The 21,657-nt window shown below is 45.7% G+C and overlaps 1 protein-coding gene across 2 annotated transcripts in view; it reads right to left on the bottom strand.

Moving 5' to 3' along the window:
* The window catches only part of PTPRM (protein tyrosine phosphatase receptor type M), a 759,173-nt gene that overhangs the window by 81,912 nt on the left and 655,604 nt on the right, over window positions 1-21,657 (bottom strand). For both annotated transcript variants that reach the window (XM_027088510.1, XM_027088508.1), the window contains exons 18-20: window positions 20,589-20,676; window positions 4,719-4,795; window positions 1,197-1,233 (exon numbers count right to left, since the gene is read on the bottom strand). In XM_027088510.1, the coding sequence (XP_026944311.1) occupies window positions 1,197-1,233; window positions 4,719-4,795; window positions 20,589-20,676 (202 nt within the window). The remainder of the gene's footprint in view (window positions 1-1,196; window positions 1,234-4,718; window positions 4,796-20,588; window positions 20,677-21,657) is intronic.

Genomic DNA, 21,657 nt, shown 5'->3' on the forward strand with positions numbered 1-21,657 from the left:
CACCTCTGACCCACCCGCCTCCAAGCTGAGACTTTTCCATCCATGATTTCTTGTCATCCTTGATTCCCTTGCTCCTTTGACTTGCTCTTGGGCAACCCCCGGCCAACCCCTAAATGTTGGCAGGTTGCATCCTTCGGATTTCCCTGTTCCTGTTTCTGGGATATGATGCATTACCAGAAACGATGATAAAATGATAAAAGGGAGAGAACTATTCTCTATTCATCCCTAACTCTTTAACCCTAGCAGGTCCTCTCTGCTTCCCAGCACTTCTTTGGTTCACCTTGTATTGACTCACCAACTCATCCCTGACAATGCCTCTTCCTGAAATCCTCAGATCTCTCACGATCCTCACCCTCCACAGATGACCCGCCCCATCGCTGGTGGGGTACAAAAACCACGCCATGTATATATGTGTACAATTGAATCACTTTGTGATTCAATAGCAGAAATTAACACAACATTGTAAACAACTATACTTGAATAAAATCAATTAAAAAAAGAACAAAACCACGCCATGAACTTCCCCAACACGTTCCTCTGACTTTCCTTCTGTTTCCTTTAGCCAAAGTGAGCCACCAACTGCTTTCTACCCAGGAGCACTGACTCGCTGCTTTCAGATCTTTGCTCGTGATGTCTCTCTCAATTAGATGTTTTCTCCCCGCAAGCTCACCTCTGCCACAAAGCTGGTTTTGAATCATCCCACCCAACAGCCACCTCCTTCTTGTCCGAGTTTCCCAAACCTGTTATCTGTACCTTGCACACAAGGTTTTAAGTGATACTGCGTGTGCAGATGTCCTCCCCACTGACCCACACCAATGTGAGACGGGTGCTTGCTGGATTCGGCTTGCACTCCCAGCAGTGACCAGCTCAGGTCTTTATTCAGTACCTATTTATTCAACGAATATCTATTTATCAATTTTTGCAAATGTCAGATTAATTGCTGAGGCAGACAGAGTTGATTCAATAATTAACTGATGAACACATTTCTTCTAATGATCTCAACATGAAGTTCTAACCGAATGACTACATCACCAGGACCTCTGATGGGAAACCAGGGTGCATGTGTTGATGGCTAACACCGCAATCATCGGGGCTACGGCACTCTGCGACAGAGCTCCTAGGGAGGGTGGGCTGGGTATGAAATGACAGAGCGGGCAAACAAACAGAGAAAGACATCAAAGCTGGAATCAACTTACCTTGCGTAGCAATATAATGATTGGGTCGATGATAACCCTAAAAATAAATGAGAAAGAATATTTGACAAACTGAAAAATCAATAAGCAGCACAGAAATCACATGCTAAGTTTGCCAAAATGATGCACCTACAAATACCAATAGCTGCATCGTTTGAAAGTTACATGACCAGACCTGGGACCACTGAGCACCTCTTAATGAGCCAAGGTGCATCGAATATAACAGTCCTGATGCCTGCACGGTGGGGAGTGGGTGAGTAACTTAATCACACACAGGCTACGAGATGATGGATGAGCAGAAAACACTAACAACTTATGGATTTTCTGAAATAACATGACCACAACTCTGATTAGAGTGTAAACCAGCTAGGAATGTGCAACAGGATTTCATCTGTGTTTGGCATGTTATTGGCAATGTGACAAAGCTTTAACGCATATTCTGTTACATCAATATAGGCAGTTATATCAATAGTAATACCAAACACCATTTTTAAACACTGCTAATACCAAGGCATGATGCTGTAGCAAGGACCAGGAATTTAAAGAGGTAGAAGTTCTTCCTTTTATCATGACCCTACTAGAAGGGGGAAAGATGAAAACTGGGACCAAAGCAAGAAGGAAACCAGGGACATCACAGGATCGATATCTGGGAAAGGTAAAGCCAATTTAGAGAAAATGACACACAGGTAACATATAATATCACCACGGACCTTAATACTTCCCCTTTCTGTCCCCTGAGATGCCCCAAAATACTATGCCCAAAACCAGCTGAAAAAGAGAATAAAGATACTTGGAGAGGAAATACCAATTCCTCAGACCACTTAGATAAATATCTGTTAGATCTTTTTGCTCTTAAAAGCAAGTCTACAAGAGTGAACAACCAAAGCAAACACATTCTTTTGTACAACTGGCCTGCTGCAGGTGTCTGACATAGAGTCACGACAGATATCATTCAGACGATCAGTCATTTCCTGCCAGCTGGTAAGCTCCACGCAGCCAGACCTGGTTGGACTCATCACCGTATGTGTCAGTCTGCAAGATGCTGGGAGATGGGGGCTGGCACGGTCCATGGAGACCTCTGATGCTGAGCACAATGGCAGTTCCCAGGCCTCCCCTACTTGACCTGCCAGCAGCATGAACACAACTGAACCCCCGAAATGCCTTCTTCGTTGGCCTCCGGATGTGACGCTCTGGCTTTCTCCCTGCCTGGCCGCAGTTCCCGCTCTTCATTCCTTCATCCCCTCCTGCTTTCCCTGGTGGCGATGCTGGGACGCCCTGTGTCTGGACTCTCCTCTGTCTACCCCACTCCCCGATGAGCTCCTCCAGCCTCACGGCCGTCGGCACCCGGTGTCCTGGGAGCCCTGCATCCTCACCTCCTGCCGCGCCTCTGTCCTGAAACCCTGGGGCGAACCAGTGCCGACTCCCCTCCCCTCAGACGTCTGATGCACATTTAAAGTTGAACACATATAAACCCAGCTCCTCATTTCCTCCCCACTCCGAGTCCGCTCCACCACAGTCCTGTGCAGATAACAGTGACCCCACCTCCTGAAGGCATGCGGGCCCCTCCTTCCCCAGCCTCCACCTCAGCCCAGACCCAGGATCCTCCCACCTCCCTCCCTCTGGCCGCCTGCCCCGGGCCAGGCCACCCGCAGCCACCTAGCGGGCCTCCTCGCTTTGACCGCCCCCGCCGACCTACAGTTCGTCCTCCTCCCGGCTTCCAGATCCCTCACTCCCCCACAGCTGCCGGGCATGCTCCACAGCCAGGCCCTTTCCTGGGCTGCCTCTCGGCCTGGAGGCTCAGATATCCCCCCGGCCCAGACCCCCACTTTCTCGGTGGAGTTGACACTCCACCGCCACTGTGTTCCTCCTACCGTCTACGACACCAGAGACTTAACCGACTTGTTTCATTTGTGGTCTCTTCCTCCCGGTTAGACCATCAGGTCCGTTATGTCAGAGCTTTCTTTTTGGTTTTGGTTTGAATTGTGCACAGTTACAACACCAGTGCCTCAAACAGTTACTGACCTGTAATAGGTGCTCAATAAAATCTCACTGACTAAGTGAAAAGGGGCCCTGAATTCTGACTCTTTTCTCTGTTAAAACGAGAACTAATGAATCTGGTATTTTCATTACTTTTAGGTCCTCCCTCCTCTGTGTCTCTACCCAGCCGTCCTTTAGAGCTTAGTTCAAATGGCCTCCAGGACAAAGCCTGATCTGATCACAGCCACTCCTCAGAGGGTGGTTCAGCAGATGCTGAGGACTTAACAGCATTCGAGGCCTGTGTCAGGGGCAGGGGTACAGCAGGACCCGGACACTGTCCCTCTGCTCAAGGACCCAGAGGGCTGTGGGAGCTGGGACTGTGGTGTGAACAGGGTTCTCCTGGACTCTCCCCAGGGAACAAGTGTCAGAGTGAAGACGTTCCTTACTTCAGCTCCTAAGCTGTGAGGCCTCAGGGAGAAGGTACAAGGTCTTGGGCACCTCTGAGTACTCCTGTGAGGCACTCCCTAAATATTTCCCAAATAAAGTGATAAGTGTAATGTGCCTTTGGAGGAAACTTTGCTTTAATAAAACTTCTACCTTGGATTGGTTATGTTTTTGGCCATTATCAAATGTAGAGTCTAGGGGTCTTTGTTTGAAGACTGAGATATGAATTAGTCTTCAAATAATCCTCTGTCAGGCCTCAAATCTATAACCCCCAAATGCCAAACCCTCCCAAGAAGCACTACACATAACGTTCTTGTAGTCATTTTCAGATAACTCTTAGAGATTGTAATGCTAGTATTTTTAGCAATACCCAACCAAGACAAGAAAGGAATCCACACATCTGAATAAAACTTGTGCAAGAAGTACTGATGGATTAAGAAACAGTATGGAGTCCAAGCACAGAGGATGCCTTGGGAACTGAGATCTGTTTAATGTAAACTTGGGCCTTGGGGGTAACAGCAACTTCCCCTTGATTTTCACTCTACACTTTTGATTTCATTCATTCTTTCAAGTGAAAACATGCTGTCGCCCAAAGAATTTATTCTAATGTAAGACATTAAGTTAACATGATGCAGAATGAACAAAGGAGCAGGCTTCAATAATTAAGCAGCCTACATATTCAATGACACGTCTTGCATGCATCAGAGGTCCTGGCTAACAGCTGCAGATGACTTTGAAGGCAACTTGAAAGTGCTATGATGACAAGACATGGTAAATCATCAAATTAGGAATTAGAGAGTTTTGTCCTATTAATATGCAAGCAGACTTTTTTAAGTGTCAGATAATCCAAGCTGTTGACAAAAAAATGGAAATACCATTTTCTTAGTCCACAGAAGCGTGGGATGGCAAAGGAGGCAGGGAACGTCACGGGGAGCTCACCAGCCTGAGGCTGACATGTCTCCACCATCGAGTTCTGCGTGTATGGGACAGGGCATGTGTTTGCTCCCAGGGTTGGACCAGCCTGTGTCCACGCGTCTTAGAGCAGACACACGGGGTGCTACGTGTCAGAACGCACGGGTTCACTGACAGTTTCAAGATACATACATCGATATAATTTCCATTGATATAGTCTGAGTTGTTGTCTCCTTCTATGGTCTGCAGCCTCACCCGGGAATGATCATCTGCAAAAGGAAAAAAAACCCAGCAATTAACAAGAGCTATCCGTCAGGCTGCTCAGAGTCCCACCGTGTTAAGCACATTACAGAGAGGTATTCCACATCCACGCTGCTTTAAAGATAAACGGAGAATTAAATACTACACGCCTACATTCTTGCTCTTAAGACAGGGAAGGGTTTTTATAATCCTTTGCGTTTTACAGGAAATCTCATTAACGTACTCTTTGATCATTTACAGATGTGAAGCATTGGCAGAGGTTTGAAACTTTTACCTAGAGTCCTGTGAATCACAGTGGAATGATTTCTTGGACTGGAAGTTCAACAGCTTCACTAAATCACATGTGAGCCCTGAGATTCTGAAGGTTGCCTGTGACATCCACCTTGACAAATGATGGTTATAAACCACGGCCCAGCCTCCCAGGAGATATGGACATGATTCTAACCTCAGTCATTGACCCAGAGTTCTCTCCCCCTGCCTCGAGGGCATCGGCCGGTGGAGCAAGTCTGTCCCCATCAGCCACGTGACCCCAGGCCGCTCAGTTACACCACCAAGCCTCGGCCACTCACCTGAAGGAGGGATGACAGCGCCTGCCTCACACTGGGCTGTTTTAATGATTAAACAAAAACACAAACTGCTGACACACACCAAGTACTGTATAGGGGTCGTGATGGTGGCCCAATTAGCTACAGTAAACATTTTTTCTGAATGGAAAATTTTCTCCATAAATGCTACTGAGACATCTCAATAATTTCCTTGAAATCTAAATTTTAAAAAGGAAAGTGCTACAACCTCTATAAGGGCATGGATTTTCCTGTTTTGCTCACTGTCCTACCCCTGACCCCTATATCAGGGTCTGGAACATCGCAGAATTTCCCCCAAATATCTTTTAAATGAGTCAAAAGTGAACTTTTTGTTTTTTTTTAAAAATACGTCCTTTAAAAATTGTTTTCCTAAATGAACGTTCTTTGAAGCAGAGGAGCCCTTTCTTCCAATGAAAGCTTACACCCAAACCCAATATTTGGCAGATAAAGGCCAGCTGCTCCGAGGTGGAAGGAGTGTGGTCTCTGAGAGGTGGTCTGGGGAGAGCACTTTGCAAACCACTCTTCCCCTGACGCAGGGCAGTGGGAGCTCCTGCCTCTAAACTGCCAACATTTCATTTGGGTTAGTGGGTGAGAAATGATACCCCCAGACTGAGGCAAGAGCCAGGGAGCCTGCAGGTGACAGACCATCTGACCCAAGGTCACTGGACGAACTGTCGATTTGAACCCGTTCCTTGGCTTGACATGCTGAGTGAGAGCCAGCGTTTCAGCTGATCCCTCTGGTTCAGCCCTCCTTGGAGGAATGTTCTGTGTCCAACAGTGGGGCTAGAGGGAGATCCGTGTCGAGCTTCTAACTCTCCTTCATTGATGGGGCTTCTCACTCCAGTTCCGGACAGACGGTCGTATCGTTTCCTGTCTGTGCCTTACGATTAGCCTGGGCTCAGTACATTTACCCGGAGAGGGGGGATAAAGTGGGTGGGACACGGGCGAAGCCTGGAGGAAGCCGTGTCTCCCTGCTCTGCTCAGGGAGAACATGTGCGGGCAGTGGTCCCGCGTGTGGGCTCTGGGGTCAGGGGTGCCGGTTGGAACCCCTCACTTGTGATTTCGGGCGAGTTGGTTCGTCTCTCTGGGCTTTCCTTTCCTGAGCTGCAAAGTGGGGATTCACAGTGCCTCCCCATGGGGTTACGGTGAGCGTGAACATAACACACAGGAAGAGATGAGCAGAGAGCCCGGCGTACAGCGAGTGATGGATAACGCCAGCTGCTGTCATCACGACGTGCTGGGTGACACACACTCGTGCTTTGCTTCTCACCATCTTTACACTGGCTGCCCAAACCGACAAGAGCAACCCAGGACCCACGGGCAGGCAGGAATTTTCCCCGTGGTGACCTGCTCCAAGCACTAGTTTCCTAGAATCCATTTTGCTTAACACCAGAGGCCCCTGTCCAGAGTTTGCCCGTGTTGTGGGGGGGGCGGGTTCTTGGGGCACTGGGACGTGTCACCGCTTTCGCACGTGCTGGCAGAGCCAGTGCACACATGGCTACTGCAGAGGGAGCTCGAAGCGGCTCTGCGGGTAAAGCCATTTGAGCTTCCCGAATGAAAGATGCTACAATAGAATCGAACCACGGCTCCTCTGCACACACTGGGCTTTCAGTCGGCTCCTCTGAAGGAGGTTAGGTTCACTCCCTGTTCTCCCTGACTTTCCCTGGGCTGTGCTTTAAAAGGCAGACAGCACATTCGAGCCTCCTAATCTTTAGACGCAAGGCTATCTCAGGATCTGTTGTGCTCCTTGTCAGAATCCCTCCTCTTTCATGCTTTATATCCCTGAGAACCTCAGGATGAATGCCACCAGGTCCCTGTGATCTACCACCACTGGGCCTCTCAAGTGGTTCTGGAATGTTCTCATTAGGGACTTCGATCCCAGACAAGGCTGCACTCTCATCTCCCATCAACAGAGCCTTTGAAATAAAGAATTTCCCCAACATCGTCTACTATTCAATCAGCTAACCCCCCACAGAGCTGGTTTTTTTTTTTAACTTCACTGCTATTTCTCCATTTTTTTTTAAGAGCGACAAATGTCAAAGATTTTTATTTAGTTAATGAAGGAAGCAGGAAGATGTTACAACTGGTTCAAGGAGAATTTATCAGCAGATCTATAACCAGATCTAGTTATCTAGATAGATAAATCAATCTATGCAGGTATATAGATATAGATAGATAAGCAGATAATCTAAATCAGGATATGCCATGGAATGAATTTACAAAGAAATGGAAAACTGGCTCTTACTGGAACTACTGACCCCCTAAGGACACAACTCATTTACATATTATTTCCCCAAATTTAATTGCTCCACTTCCCGCATGACATGGAAGCCTGTAAGACACATATGAAGCCTATTTCCTACGTAGACTGGACTGTTTTTATTTCTCTTCATTTGTATGCTCTTTCTGTATTTTAAAGTTGATTCTACAAGACTATGTATGACCCCTTGTGGTCAGAGACCACGTAGAACATCCCCACAAGGGTCCTTCATGAGGGTCACAGTGCCCACCCGCAGGGCTCCTCTCACAGCCCAGCAGTGGTTCTGCCCCACACACGGCTATGGGCACCAAGGATGACCTCTTTCCTAGGCTAATGAATATGGCGGAAGAAGGGCAAGTTGTGTTCAGGCGAGGCTCACTGGGGCTTCCCTGGGTGCTGGCCATGGTCCGGTTGTGGACTTGGTTAGTGCTTTTACGAGTATTTGCTTTACAACATGTATTAACCCATATATGGATGTATTAACTCATATACGGATGTATTATACCCTTTTCTGTACCTATATTTCACACTTTAAAAATACAAGAGTCCACCTTGAGGATAATACGCTCAGACACAAAAGGGCAAATACTGTATGATCCCACTTATATGAAGCATCTGGAGTGGTCAAATCCGTGGAAGCAGCAAGTGGGATAGTGGTTGGCAAGCGCTGGGATGGTGGGGAAGAGTGAGCTCTTGTTTCATGGGTGCAGAAGAAACCTAATGTCACTGAACGGTACACTTAAGAATGGTTAAGATGCTAAGTTTTATGTTGTGTGTCTGTTACCAAAATTAAAAAAAACGAAGAGCCCACTTTCTCCATGCCTCCTTGTAGGACACCTCCTCACATTCCACTCGAGCCCTGGGCTCCTAGGAAGCAGTACTTTCAAGGTGGGAAGGGGACCTCGAGGACCTGCTGTATCATAGCCCGTGGGGTCCCTTCTGCTGGTCTCCTCCTGAGAGGGGCTCGTTCCCTTCCACGATGAAGGAGAGGCAGTGACTATATGGCCTGCTCCTTGAGGACAACTGCCATACTTTATAAAGTGTGCTGAGTAGGTATGTTTGGGAATTATTGAAATGAGGCCTACGAGGTGTTCTTTCTTTCTGTGACGACGTAAGTGTGAGTACTGATGAGTCAGTGTCAGTTGAGACAGGCAGGTTCTTTCTGTGACGACATTAAGTGTGAGTACTGATGAGTCAGCGTAAGTTGAGACAGGCAGGTTCTTTCTTTCTGTGACGACATAAGTGTGAGTACTGATGAGTCAGTGTCAGTTGAGACAGGCAGGTTCTTTCTTTCTGTGACAACATAAGTGTGAGTACTGATGAGTCAGCATCAGTTGAGACAGGCAGGCAGATATTTCAGCAGGGAGAGTGGGTGCCCCCTTGGGTAGGAAGGAGAACACGGGGGCAGGAGCTGAGCCCACAGAAAGAAGAGTATGGAGTTTCCTTAAAAATCTAAAAATTAGAACTACAGAGGATATGGCAATTCCACTTGTGGGTGTATATCTTGGGAAAACCATCAATCGACAAGACACATGCACCCCAACGTTTAGTGCTGCCTTGTTTCCAAGGGCCTAGACTTGGAAGCAACCTAAATGTCCTTGGGAGGAAGATAAAGCAGTACATGGAGGCTCACTGCCGTATTTTCTTGAAACCTGATTCACTTTGAATCTGATGCCAATTAAGAAGACTAATATGTACCAACCATTCTTTTAGAAAAGCTCAGTGCCTTCTGTTGGGGCTGAATAGTATCAAATGACTATAGGGAGATGCCCAGAGGATGTTTCTGGCCTGAAGCACATACGGGGTCACTCAGGCAAAGGATCCACAGAAACGCCAGCTGCCCACTGGCTGAACCCCGTCCTCCCAGTTGGCTTTGGAGGCCGACCAGCTGGAAGTTGGCCAGAGTCCAGCAACTGGGTCAAAAGGAGGAAGAAGCTTGGAGAACTAGATTGCTCAGGTATGAAGGTTGGGAAATCCAGTGGGATTTGTGGTTAACAATAGGTCAGTTACTGACCACGAAAACCAAGCGGTCAAGACTGCAAGGACTTGGTGTTTCTTGGAGACACAGCTGGGTAAGGCTGACAGGACCTGACTCTGGAGGTATAAACTGTCGTCCCTGTTTCTCTCCTAGGATGGGTGTGTTTTCTTGGTTATTCCAAAGCCATTTCATGTTCACATTGGGTAGTGCATGAAAATAACAGGGCTTTGGTACTCAGAGACCCTGATTCAGGTGCTGGCTCTACTCATCCCACCAATCGTGAGCTTAGACAAGATCTGAATCTGCTGAGCTTCATCTGTAAAAGCGGGTGATGATGGTGGTTCCTTCATAGGAACGTTGAGGAGACCAAGTGAGATAATACATGTCAACATAGGACAGTTCTCTCTCAAGAACATAGAACAGTTAGATCTTAAGAAGATGTGGGAGATACACACACACACACACACACACACACACACACACACACACACACACAATGGACTATTACTCAGCCATAAAAAAGAATGAAATAATGCCATCTGCAGCAACATGGATGGACCTTGAGATTATCATACTAAGTGAAGTAAGCCGGACAGAGAAAGACAAATATGTGATATTGCTTGTATGTGGAATCTAAAAAAATGATACAAATGAACTTATTTACAAAAAGGAATAGACTCACAGAGGTAAAAACAAACTTATGGTTACCAAAGGGGAAAGCGGAGGAGGAGGGATAAATTAGGAGTTGGGGATTAACAGATACACACTACTATATATAAAATAGACAACAAGGACCTACTGTATAGCACAGGGAACTATGTTCAATATCTTGTAATAACCTATTTATATATATTCAGTTTTATATACATAAAATTGAATCACTTTGCCGTACACCTGAAACACTGAAAATCAACTAAAAAAAAGGAATAAAATACAATAAAAAAGGAAATTACTCTCTTCTACGAATAAAAGCAACACCCTTGCTGGAGTTCGGCAATTCACAGCACAACGAGCCCAGTAGGCTTGTTTGGGGACCAGCAGAGCAGAGTGGAACTGAAAACTCCACGCACCCACTTTTTGGGGAAGATGAGTTTAGCTAGTTTTAAAGAGGAAACAGGAAAAGGTCTGGAAAGAGGCCGAATACTTCTCAACAACTCCTTCATCTGATTCCCCTGGCATCCACTCAGCAGCTTTTGTTTTCCATCCCTGATTCTGTACAGTGTTGTACAGAGGTTAAGATCACAGGCTTTGGGGTAAAAATCCCTGGGTTTGATCCTAATTCTGTCACTTTCCAGTTGTGTGACCTTGGACAAGTTATTTAACCTCCGTGCCTCAGTTTCTACCACTGTAAAATGGAAATAAAAGTGTGCCTACCTTGCAGCGTTTCTGTGAGGACTGAGTTAATACAAGTCACGCATTAGTGTCTGGTACATAGTTAGAACTAAGTAAAGGTGAGCTGGCACCTGTATCATTACTGCTGTGACTTCATGACCTGACAATTTTTCTCACCTGAACGGTTTCATCTTTGCCTACAGACTGCCCCCTTTCCAGTGAATCCATGCTGAGAGCTACTTTCCTAAAACACAATTTATTTTCTCCCCACCCAGTTTAAATCATTCAATGATTTCAGCAGGGAACTGATCAACAGTGATCTTATAAAACAATGGAATCTGAAACGATCATTACAAAGGGTTACTAGACTTTTAATTTCTTTACTTGGAAAGATCTCTGTGACATACTGTAAGTGAAGGAGAGCAGGTTACAAAGCAGCAAGTCTCCTAAGAGTCTGTTTATATGAAATAATCGAACGCATTTGGATATGTGTCTAGGAAGGCACTGGGCAACTGAAGGGATGGGGCTTCTGCTGGGTGGCAGAATCTGGAGGGATATGGACTTTTCCATTTATGATTTTATGTACCACTTTAATTGTCTACATATTTATACTGTCTTAGGAATCAGAAAGAAAACAATAAATCTATTTTTATTTTATAAAATAAAGCCAACAACTTCAAGGCATAGAGAAAAGAGATTTGAAGGAAATAGAAATAAAATGTTAGCAGGGTTTGAATTTGTTTGGTGTGGTCCTGGACAATTTCCCCCCTCTTTTCTTCACTGCACACATTTTCTTTAATGTGTATGAATTGTTTTTATAATTGGAAAAAGAAACCTATTTAGCCATGGATGAATGGAATGTGATCAAACCTCAATTAATGTTTATATAATAATCACAACTCAATGCTACCCCATCCAGGAGGGTAATAAACTCTGCCATTTTGAGAAACTCAATCTGCATTAAAGATACGTTGCTATTCCTCCAATTTCTTTCAAAAAAGCCCTTACTACATGAAATGGGGCAAAAATCATATTTTTGGTTAAGAAACAGGCCCATAAAGACCTGGTCATAACAAACCATTGCTTAATGCTGAGAAGTTATAATCGGCTGGGACTTTTCCAAACGTATGTCTGCATGTGTGTATTTATGCATGTGTTTATGGTGTGTGTATATACATATGCACGTATGTATACATACATGCATGTGCATGCATGTATTTATAGTGTTTATATAAGTATTTACATGTGTGTATATATGTGAGTGTATAAATATGTCTCTGTGTATATGCATATACATATATGTGTACATGTATGTATGTTTGTATATATGTATGTATTTACATGTGGGTGTGTATATATGCGCGCGTGTGTGTGTGTGTGTGTGTGTGTGTGTGTATGACTGTCTTCACACATTAGAGGTGGGGTAATTAGAGATTTAAAGCAGGTCCCTCAGTCCCTGAAACATGTTATTTATGCCCTTTTTATCAAATAACGTTATGTTTAAAATACATCTACATAGCTTCAAATATTTTAACATCATTTTCACATTAAACACGATGTATCTGGGTCACAGCCTTGCAGTCGGAACCTGTAAGCGATTAGATATTATTATAGCGGCAGAAATGGAGCCTGTCACTGATAATCTTTCATCTCTAACCAATTCTCCCTTTCTGCTGAATATTGATGACATATTTAAGGCAAACTGGAATCACAGTGATGTATGTAACATTTGTCCACCGACAGGAGACTCAAAATTAATTTTAATTATAATTGATTGCTTCAAATAACAGCCTTGCTCTTCCTGTGGTTACATCTTGCCAAGGGCTGGTCTGCACTGGTTTCAAGGTACAAGAGGCAGAGGGGCCAAGGTAACCGACAGGAAGTGCTGGGCGTCCTGCACCTCTCCCCACTGCTCCAGCCTGGGGTCCCTGCTGCTGTCCACGGGGGTGGGGATGGAGGGTGGGCTCAGGCCCAGCCAGGCAGCTTCTGAGCAAGAAGCAAGAAGGAGCTTTCAGCTGAGCGCTGGCTGGCTCTGTGCTAAGTTTCACTCCTGCTGCTGCTTTTGTGTCGCCAACTTCTTAGTCCTGCCTTGTTTCTGACTTTTTTACCTGGACCCTTTGTCAGAGACGCCTATTCTTTATTTTCAGATTCCTGGCAGATCCCCTGACTCTTATTTTATTTTGCCTGATTTTTCTAGAATTTACCCTTTTCTTTCCTGCACATATTGTGGGATATGTTTCTGTCTTGCTCTCGTCTGCCGGAGTTTTGATGCAGGAAGCTCCCTCTCCCAGGGTATCTTGCCCCTACACTCACCCCGTCCCCCTCTCTCCCGCCTTCGCCTGCCTTTATACCTAACCTGGATCACGACAGTAGTACATCCCTCAGAAGTGATACGGGTGCTCAGTTAGCAGAAAGAAGCACCTTGCTTTAAGACAAAGTCCTGGGGACCGGCAGCCCTCAGCCCGGGCCACGGAGACGGGGTAGTTGGTGAGAAGACTTGGGTGGGACAGACCGGGTCACAGCTCACACTGTCTTCTTAGTCGCCTCACTAAGCACGGACACCCTGAGTCCAGACGGACACCAGACCTCAGAAGGGCCTCCCTTCATGTAAGAGTCGTGGGTCCTCACAGTCAAGGCCGTACCCCCTCACCCCTCCCCTACTCATTCCAAGCAGCTCTTGGCAGTTTCACGGCTGCTCCTCACCTTGTTACATCACAGTCTTCATTGTACTAGATGCCCCGGCAGGATGCCCTGCGTGGCCCTCCCCTCCATGACATGTGCTCCTTTGCACATGCTAAGCGGTTTTGTCTCAGTATTTCTCATTTTTTTTTTTTTTTTGCAGTACATGGGCCTCTCACTGTTGTGGCCTCTCCCGTTGCGGAGCACAGGCTCCAGACGCGCAGGCACAGTGGCCATGGCTCACGGCCCAGCCGCTCCGCGGCATGTGGGATCCTCCCGGACCGGGGCACGAACCCGCGTCCCCTGCATTGGCAGGCGGACTCTCAGCCACTGCGCCACCAGGGAAGCCCCAGTATTTCTCATTTTTAAAGCCCCTCCAGGCTGGGTGCTAGGCCCTTGACGCCCTCCATGCTCCCTCTACAGAGAACCTCACGACCACCACTGATGTGCCCCGAGATTCACAAATTTACATCTCTTTTGGGTTCCAGAGCTGTCCACATAAGTGCCTACTTGACATCCCATCTGAATGTTTCAAAGGCGTCTCAGTATATCCCCGGATTCAACTTACAAGCTTTCCCTGCTACCGCCGACCTCACTGCCACCCCTGAGCTCCAAGTCTGGTTCCCTTCCAGTGTTACCCATTTCGTAAACAGCCCGTCCTTCTGTCTGTCTGTCTGTCCGCCGTCCATCCTCCATCCACCCAAGTCAGAAACACAGGAGTCACCTCTGACCCTGTGTCTTCCTTGAATCCATCTGTTACTTTTTAGTACACATTACCATCACTTGTCACCTGGGCCAAGAGAGAATCTTTTAGCTACGGTCCCCTTCTGATTCACTCTTTACTGCAGTTAGACTAATCTTTCCAAATGTAAATTAGATTAACCATCCCTCCCAACTCTTTAATGAGGTGTCCTTTGTTCTTATAATAAAGACTAAGACACTGAATCTGCCCCAGAAGGCCCTGCAGGCCTGGCTCCCACCCCCTTCTCTCTCGGGCCCCACCCCCCTTCCACCTCTCCCAGCTCTGGCCACCCCACCTTCCTTCCCCTCCTCAAACTATGGATTCCCGCATGTCTGCACACCCCTGCTCTAGCCCCTGGGTCAGCTGTCTTCATTCCACATCCTCCGGAATCAGTCAGCTCCCACGTACAGGCTCTTGCAGGACTGCGCTCCTCTCCTTATGGCCCTTGACTTTCACTTCATTTTTATTTTTATTTCATTTATTTTTATAATCAAGTCTCTCTTCCTCTCAAAGGAGATGTCAACTTCCCGAGTGTAGAGGCTGAGTCTGTGTTGGCTCACTGCCGTCCCCCAGGGTCTTCACAATTCCGGCCTCTCCCCTGGATGGCGCCCCCTCTGCTCCAGCTACACGAGGTCCTTACTGTCCCCGACGCCACGCTGACCCGGGCTGGCTGTCCCTGCCTCAGGGCCTCCGCCTGGACCGGGCTCCCTTCCTCAGCTGCGTCAGGCCCTGGTTTGCATCTATCTATCTATCTAACATCTACCTATTCAGTGGAAGTATAGTTGATTTATAATATCATATTAGTTTCAGGTGTATAAAATAGTGATAGTGATTCAATATTTTTACAGATTATACTCCATTTAAGGTTATTATAAAATACTGGCTATATTCCCTGTGCTGTACATGACATCCTTGTAGTTTATTTATACATAGTAGTTTGTACCTCTCAATTCCCTCTCCCTTTCCCTCTCCCCACTAGTAACCACTAGTTGTTCTCTGTATCTGTGAGTCTGTTTCTGTTTTGTTATATTCATTTGTTTGTTTTATTTTTTAGATTCCACATATAAGTGGTAACATACAACATTTTCCTTTCTCTGTCTGACTTATTTCACTTAGTGTAATAGCCTCTAGGTCTATCCATGTGGTTGCAAATGGCAGAGTTTCATTCTTTTTGTCTGACTTGCAACTTATTCTCTCAACTGTAATTGTTAATTACAATTAAGAACTGCTGAGACTATCAGGGGGGCTATGCGTGTGTGTGTGTGTGTGTGTGTGTGTGTGTCTGTTAATAGTGGACGGGGTATTTGTTTATATTTGGAAAGGGCTAGCTCAGCAAATTTATGGTGTAACTGAGGGAAAAGTTCACCTTACTTAAGAACAACAGCCAATAAACAGTTTTTAAGCACCATTAAAACCATTTTATATGCAAACACTGTTGCAAAACTACGAATGTGATCATTAAAGCACTTCTTATGTTCTCTGAAAAGCACTAACAAGAATCTCTAGGACATGTTCATTGTTCATTGAATCCCCCAGTTCCTCATCGCAGTTAGTGGTGCTATTCCCAAAGCCTAGACTCCCTGAAGCGGGCTTCCCAGTCAGGGAAACTGATTTTTCCACAATTACTGAATTTCTTAGTGGGGAAGGGAGATGTAATACTTTTCTCCATGCCTTTAAAGAAACAACCAGTATGAGTGTATACATTAGGGTGATTTAGATAAGTATTTTTATTCCTGAAATCCTTCTACAACTTTAACGATATCAAAGATTCATTTTCGCTGCCATAACTAAAGACGTACAGTCTCAAATGAAGCAGCTCCAGATGGTGATTCTCAGAGGGGTGCTGAGCACTGCAGTGGCTTCATCAGACCCTACTGGGGAGCTCATGCTGGATGGGGGCCCCCCTAGAGAAACAGCACTCAGGCTGTGAGTTCTAACACCAGACTTGGCATGGGCTGGCATCAGGGCAGTTCTGGTATTGAAGCCAGCCGGCAGTAGTGGTATTTCTACAAAAGCCATACGTGGTATCAAACTCCTGCTATGTAGCTGCTGGTGGCATCTAAGGATTTGCACACCCTATTTTAAGAGCATTAATAATTGTTTGGTGGGTGGCCTAAGTGGCTGATGTCTCAGAATATGTTAGCATAGACCGTTATAGACAATTATATAAACAACCACAGACAGTTCTAGAGGGATGTTAGAAAGCAATAGAAAACTGGAGGAAAAGGTAACCATTTGCAACGTCATGGATGAACTTTTAGGACCTTATGCTGAGTGAAATAAACCAGACACAGAAAGAAAAACACTGCATGATCTCATTTGTACATGGAATCTAAAAAAAGTCAAACTCATAGAAGCAGAGAGTGGAAGGGTGGTTACGAGGAGCGTGCGAGGGGAAGGGGTAAAATGGGGGGGTGTTGGTCAAAGGGTATGAAGTGGCAGTTACATAGGATGACTAAGTCTCGAGATTGAATGTACACTATGATGATGATGGTTAACTATACTGTATTGAATCCAGAAACTTGCTAGGAGAGTAGATTTCAGGTGCTCTCACCACACATAAAAAATGACAACTACGTGAGGGGAAGGTACTTTCATTAGCTTGGCTATCGTAATCATTTCGCTATTTATCTATATCAAGCATCATGTTGTACACCTTAAATACAGACAATTTTTACTTTAAAAATACATTAAAAAAAGACAACGTGTGTGCGGGGAAAGCCTTCAGAATGCCACGGCAGCTGAGGGGTAAGATCAGGAGACTGGGCAGGGCTGCCTGGGCACAGGACATCTTTCTGACATTGTCCCTACAAAAGCACAAAAACAACGCAAGCTGATGGAAGAAACACGGAAAGAGCCCAGCAGGTGAGGTGGAGGCAGGTGAGAGCTGGAAAATCCACCCCCTCTGGGATTTATCAGGAATAAAGGCAAACTCTCCAGAAATAGAGCCCATGGTCACAGCCCGTGATGAGCGGGTCGCTGTGCAGAATCCTGCTGACAATTAGGGAGCAACGTAGCGCCTGCAGTTATCAACAAGTTCATCATTTCCAACCCGAGACTTCCAAATGCTGCTTTTGTTTTTCCATTTTAAATGACCTACTGAGTCCACTAAGCTGAGGAAGGGTAAGGAGTAACAGAGAAGAAAGATGTGATTTTTCAAAGGTAACAACCATCAGTGATGTTTTTGTGTGGCGTTTAAGTTCATTTCCACAACAGCTGGCTTTTTAGGAAACTGGGACATTGAGAAGGTTCATGAGTTTCCCATGGTCACTTGGCTAATACATGGTGAAAGAGACTGTGAACTGTGTCTTCTAGTTCCCAATCCTAAATTCCTCTTTTGCCCCCAAAGGCTTTTCCCTTAGTCATTTACATTGTCCTATTAGTTCACGTGCATCCTAGTCTGGTCCAGCCCACAGACAGTGTACATTCATGGGGGTGGGAGGTAGATTTAAACCTTCTCCACCTCTGACAACATTCTGCTGGACACACAGACCACAGCCAGTGCCTGCCTAGGGCGACGAAATAATCTGTCCTAAGTGCAGGGTCTTGAGAGTTGAAGATGATCTTGGTGGTGACGCCCATTCTGAGCTAGTGATGGTTAGTGATGATAGGCTAACAATTAATACATAAATTAGACCCTGACCCCGATATCTTTCTTAGGCAACAGATCTGAAGCCATCGAAGAAGAATTTCTGCAGGAGGCCCACAACAGCGGCAGCTCCAGAATTTCAGAACAGGGGGCCACAGGGGGTCAGCCTGGGGGCTGGAGGACTTGGCTTGAAGCTGCCTTCAACAGGGAGTATACTCTTTGTACTTAGTTTGTGTATTTATTTGGAGGTGGCCTGGGGAGATGAAGAATGGGGATGAGGGGGGTGAAAGTCTTCTCAAGCTGCCTCTTGTCACAGTCACTGGCCTGTGCGGGCAATGATGCTAATGGTCGGTGGGGACTGACTATCCAGCATCCACTGGGTGGTGGTTATAAGAGCTGCCCCTGGGTTGGAATCTTGTCCCCATCTTATTAACTGTGTAACCCTTTCACCTTCTTTATGCCCCAGTTTTCCTCTCCTGTAAAATAGATAAACAATGTCACAGGATCATTACAGGGAGTGAGGGAGTTAACAGGTGTAAAGGGCTTAACAGGTGTAACGGGGGTGTCTAGCACATAGCAAGTGCTCAGCAAATGCTAGCTTTTATCACTTTTTTCTTTAAGCATTCAAAACTATTTCTCAAGCATCTACCAAGTGCAGCCGTCAAACTACACATTGGGAAGGAGCAGAGTCAAAGTCACACTGAACAGAGGCAGGCCGGGTCTCTGAGCACAGCTCAAACCAGAGCCCTGGACGCTGCTCTCCAGATGCTCGGTGTGAGGCCCACACCTCGGCTATGGCGGCCGCAGGACAAGGGCTCACTGACATCTCTTCCACCTGGTGTGGGTGGCATGGCTGCGAACTGCCCATTTTACCTCGGTGGGCCTCCTTGGAATTAGTGGCAGAGCTGAAGGAACCCTGGGAAGGCTCCTATAAGCCACTTTGAGAAATCTGGATTCTTCTGAGGGTGTGAAACTTCAGCAGGCTCGCAGAGAACACGAAGGAACTTGGGAGGATCTATATTGGCCAATGGACTCTTCCCATGACCCCTCTCTGGCTGGAAATAATGCTTTCCTTCTCTGAGCCCCTGAAGCACACAGCACTGTACACACAGCTCCAACGCAGGACTGCGTCCTGGTGCAGAGAGACCAGACTCACAGTCTCTCATCTGCCTGTGCTGCTCTGTCCTCGGGGCAGGGACATCGTCCCCATCACCCTGGGGTCCTCGGGGGGGCCAAGTGTTGACTGAATTCACTGAGGGGCAATGAAGCCTTAGATCTCAGGGGAACATCTTCTCTCTAAAAATGAAGCTCTAAGTAAATGAATGCACAAGACTCCCGAAGCTAGCACTTGCCATCTGCAGAACCACTGGTTTGGCTTTGTGAGTGGCCAAAGGGAAAACAGGCCACGTTCAGGCCCAGTTGGGATGGTTCATATTATATGTAAACCCCGACACACTTCTTTTTAAAAATGAAACACACTGTAGGTCTGCACCATCCAATATGGGAGCCCCTCGTCTCATGGACGATCTAAATTAAAAATAATTAAAATTGAATACAATAGAAAATTCAGTTCCTCGGTCACACCAGCCACATTTCAAGTACTGGTATGGTGAGGGCTACTGCACCGGACAGCACAGACACAGATTTCTACAATCACAGAAAATTCTACTGGGTGGCGCTGCTATAGAAGCTTAACTGTCCTACCAAGAAAATGTTAACGCAGGCAGATAAAATCTAACCGCACTTCCACAATCACGAAAGATAACACACAGCTCCGCTGGAGTATCCAAACCTTTCAAGTTTGTTCTCTTACAAGTAATAAGGGAGGATGAGCTAGGTGCTCTATATTTCACATTATTGTTGTTTTTTAAATTTACATATCTTTAGAGATGGTATTAATTCCGTGAGTACCTTGTCAGTACCTCGGTGCAGTCACGTGTGGCTTTGAGCAGTTTAATGCAGGGGATGGATGGCTTCAGCCCTGGAAGAAGGAAGCTCATCAATCTACCAGGCATCCCGGCATCGTCACGGAACGTTAATGAGGTTGGGCTTGATTTAAAAGCCGTCCGAGGCATTATGGATTGGGACCATTCCTCTTCATAGGAACTGAGAATTTCTGAGATATCATCCTAGCTCTTCTGCTAATGAGTGTTGTGATACAGGGACTACCATTTAACTTCTGAGTTTCAGTTTCCTGTCCTCAAAATGGGGCTATTACTGACCTCCCTACCCCAAGTGTCCTGAGGATTAATGAGCTCATGTCTGCTGAGAAGCTCCTGGCAGCGGGGCATGCTTCGAATCATTATGTCTATTCCTTCTCGTGGAGCAGATGGGAAGCGTTAGATCTGTTATGTTTACTCCTTCCAAAATGCATTTTCTGTCTCAGCATTTGAACATTACCTCGGTTACCCGAACCTTCAATCTAAAAGTAAAACTAGCCCCACAGCAAGACACACGGACATAGCGGGGGTTTTTAGGTAGTTTTTCCCTTCCCTAATACGAGGATCACACCAGCTTTTCCAGCGGGACGAAGGTAGTCATTGCACTGCAAATTCTTGCCGCATGGGGCTGGTGGTCGATCTCAGCAGATGTGAGAAGAAAGTTACATCACAGCACGATGATGCTGTCAACACTTACATGCAATAATATTCCCATATCTGTTCTTCATTCTGTTTTCGTCTTTCTTAGCAGAGTCCCATGGTGCAGACTGCCCTTCAAAGAAGCTCTGGAAGAAAGAGACAAGTGACATGACGAATTACAACTCGGTGCGGTAAACAAACACAGGGATCTGAATGACTGGGGGGTGTTCTTAAAAAATGTACAAGGGTCAAGGAAGGAAAAGAATATTCACAGGAATGAAATGATGGATTATTAAACTACTTTATATCTTAAATATCTCATTTAGTTTTTTGTTGTTTTCCTTTAGTTAAAATGCCACAAACACGGATGGGGGCTGAAGAGTAAGCCCACAATTTATCTGTACCATCCGCTGAAAATGGTTGGGTGTTCATCCCCATCCCACCTGAATATTTATTACAGAAAATTTAACATTTCTCTCAATTTCTTAATTACATTACACCCTTTCAATATTCTCCTACGAGATATAAAGATATCATTTTTCTTCCCAACTGCAAACTGAAGGAAGGTTATTTTTGGTTAAATCTGTGAAAGTAGGTAAGCTAAGACTTCACGACTTCCAGCCTAAAATCCTCTAAGAACTTCTGCCAGAGTTTTCATTTTTAATGGAGCTTAGATGTCCATTTATTTAAGGATTTGGTATTATTATGCCTAGGGTCTTTAATCTTCATGTTATTAGTCAGATATACATTTTTCTGTTCAAGTTATAATGAAAATGTCCTCTGCTATCAGTTGACAAGTGAAAAAAAAATCTGGGATTTTAATTTCCACTTTAGTTCACGTTCTGTTTCACCTTCATGTAATCAATGCTATAAGGAGGTACTGGGAAGAAGAATGGTAGCAAGAAGCATTTAGTAACCTGTTTTGTTGTCTTTTCTGTACCTACTCTTGTATTTCCTGGCACCAACTGGGAGAGAAGGGAAGAGCAGGCAGAAGACACAAAGGCAGATCACGTGTGTGGAAACATCGTTCTAAAATGCTCTGGGGTCAGAGAATGTGGTACCAGGAACTCACATCCTCAAACATGCCCCAGCATGGCTTTCCAAGTTCCCTCTTTAGAACGGAAGCT

The sequence above is a fragment of the Aethalodelphis obliquidens genome, unplaced genomic scaffold (assembly GCF_003676395.1).
Source record: "Aethalodelphis obliquidens isolate GAN/ISIS:26980383/991018 unplaced genomic scaffold, ASM367639v1 scaffold63, whole genome shotgun sequence".
Taxonomy (NCBI): domain Eukaryota; kingdom Metazoa; phylum Chordata; class Mammalia; order Artiodactyla; family Delphinidae; genus Aethalodelphis; species Aethalodelphis obliquidens.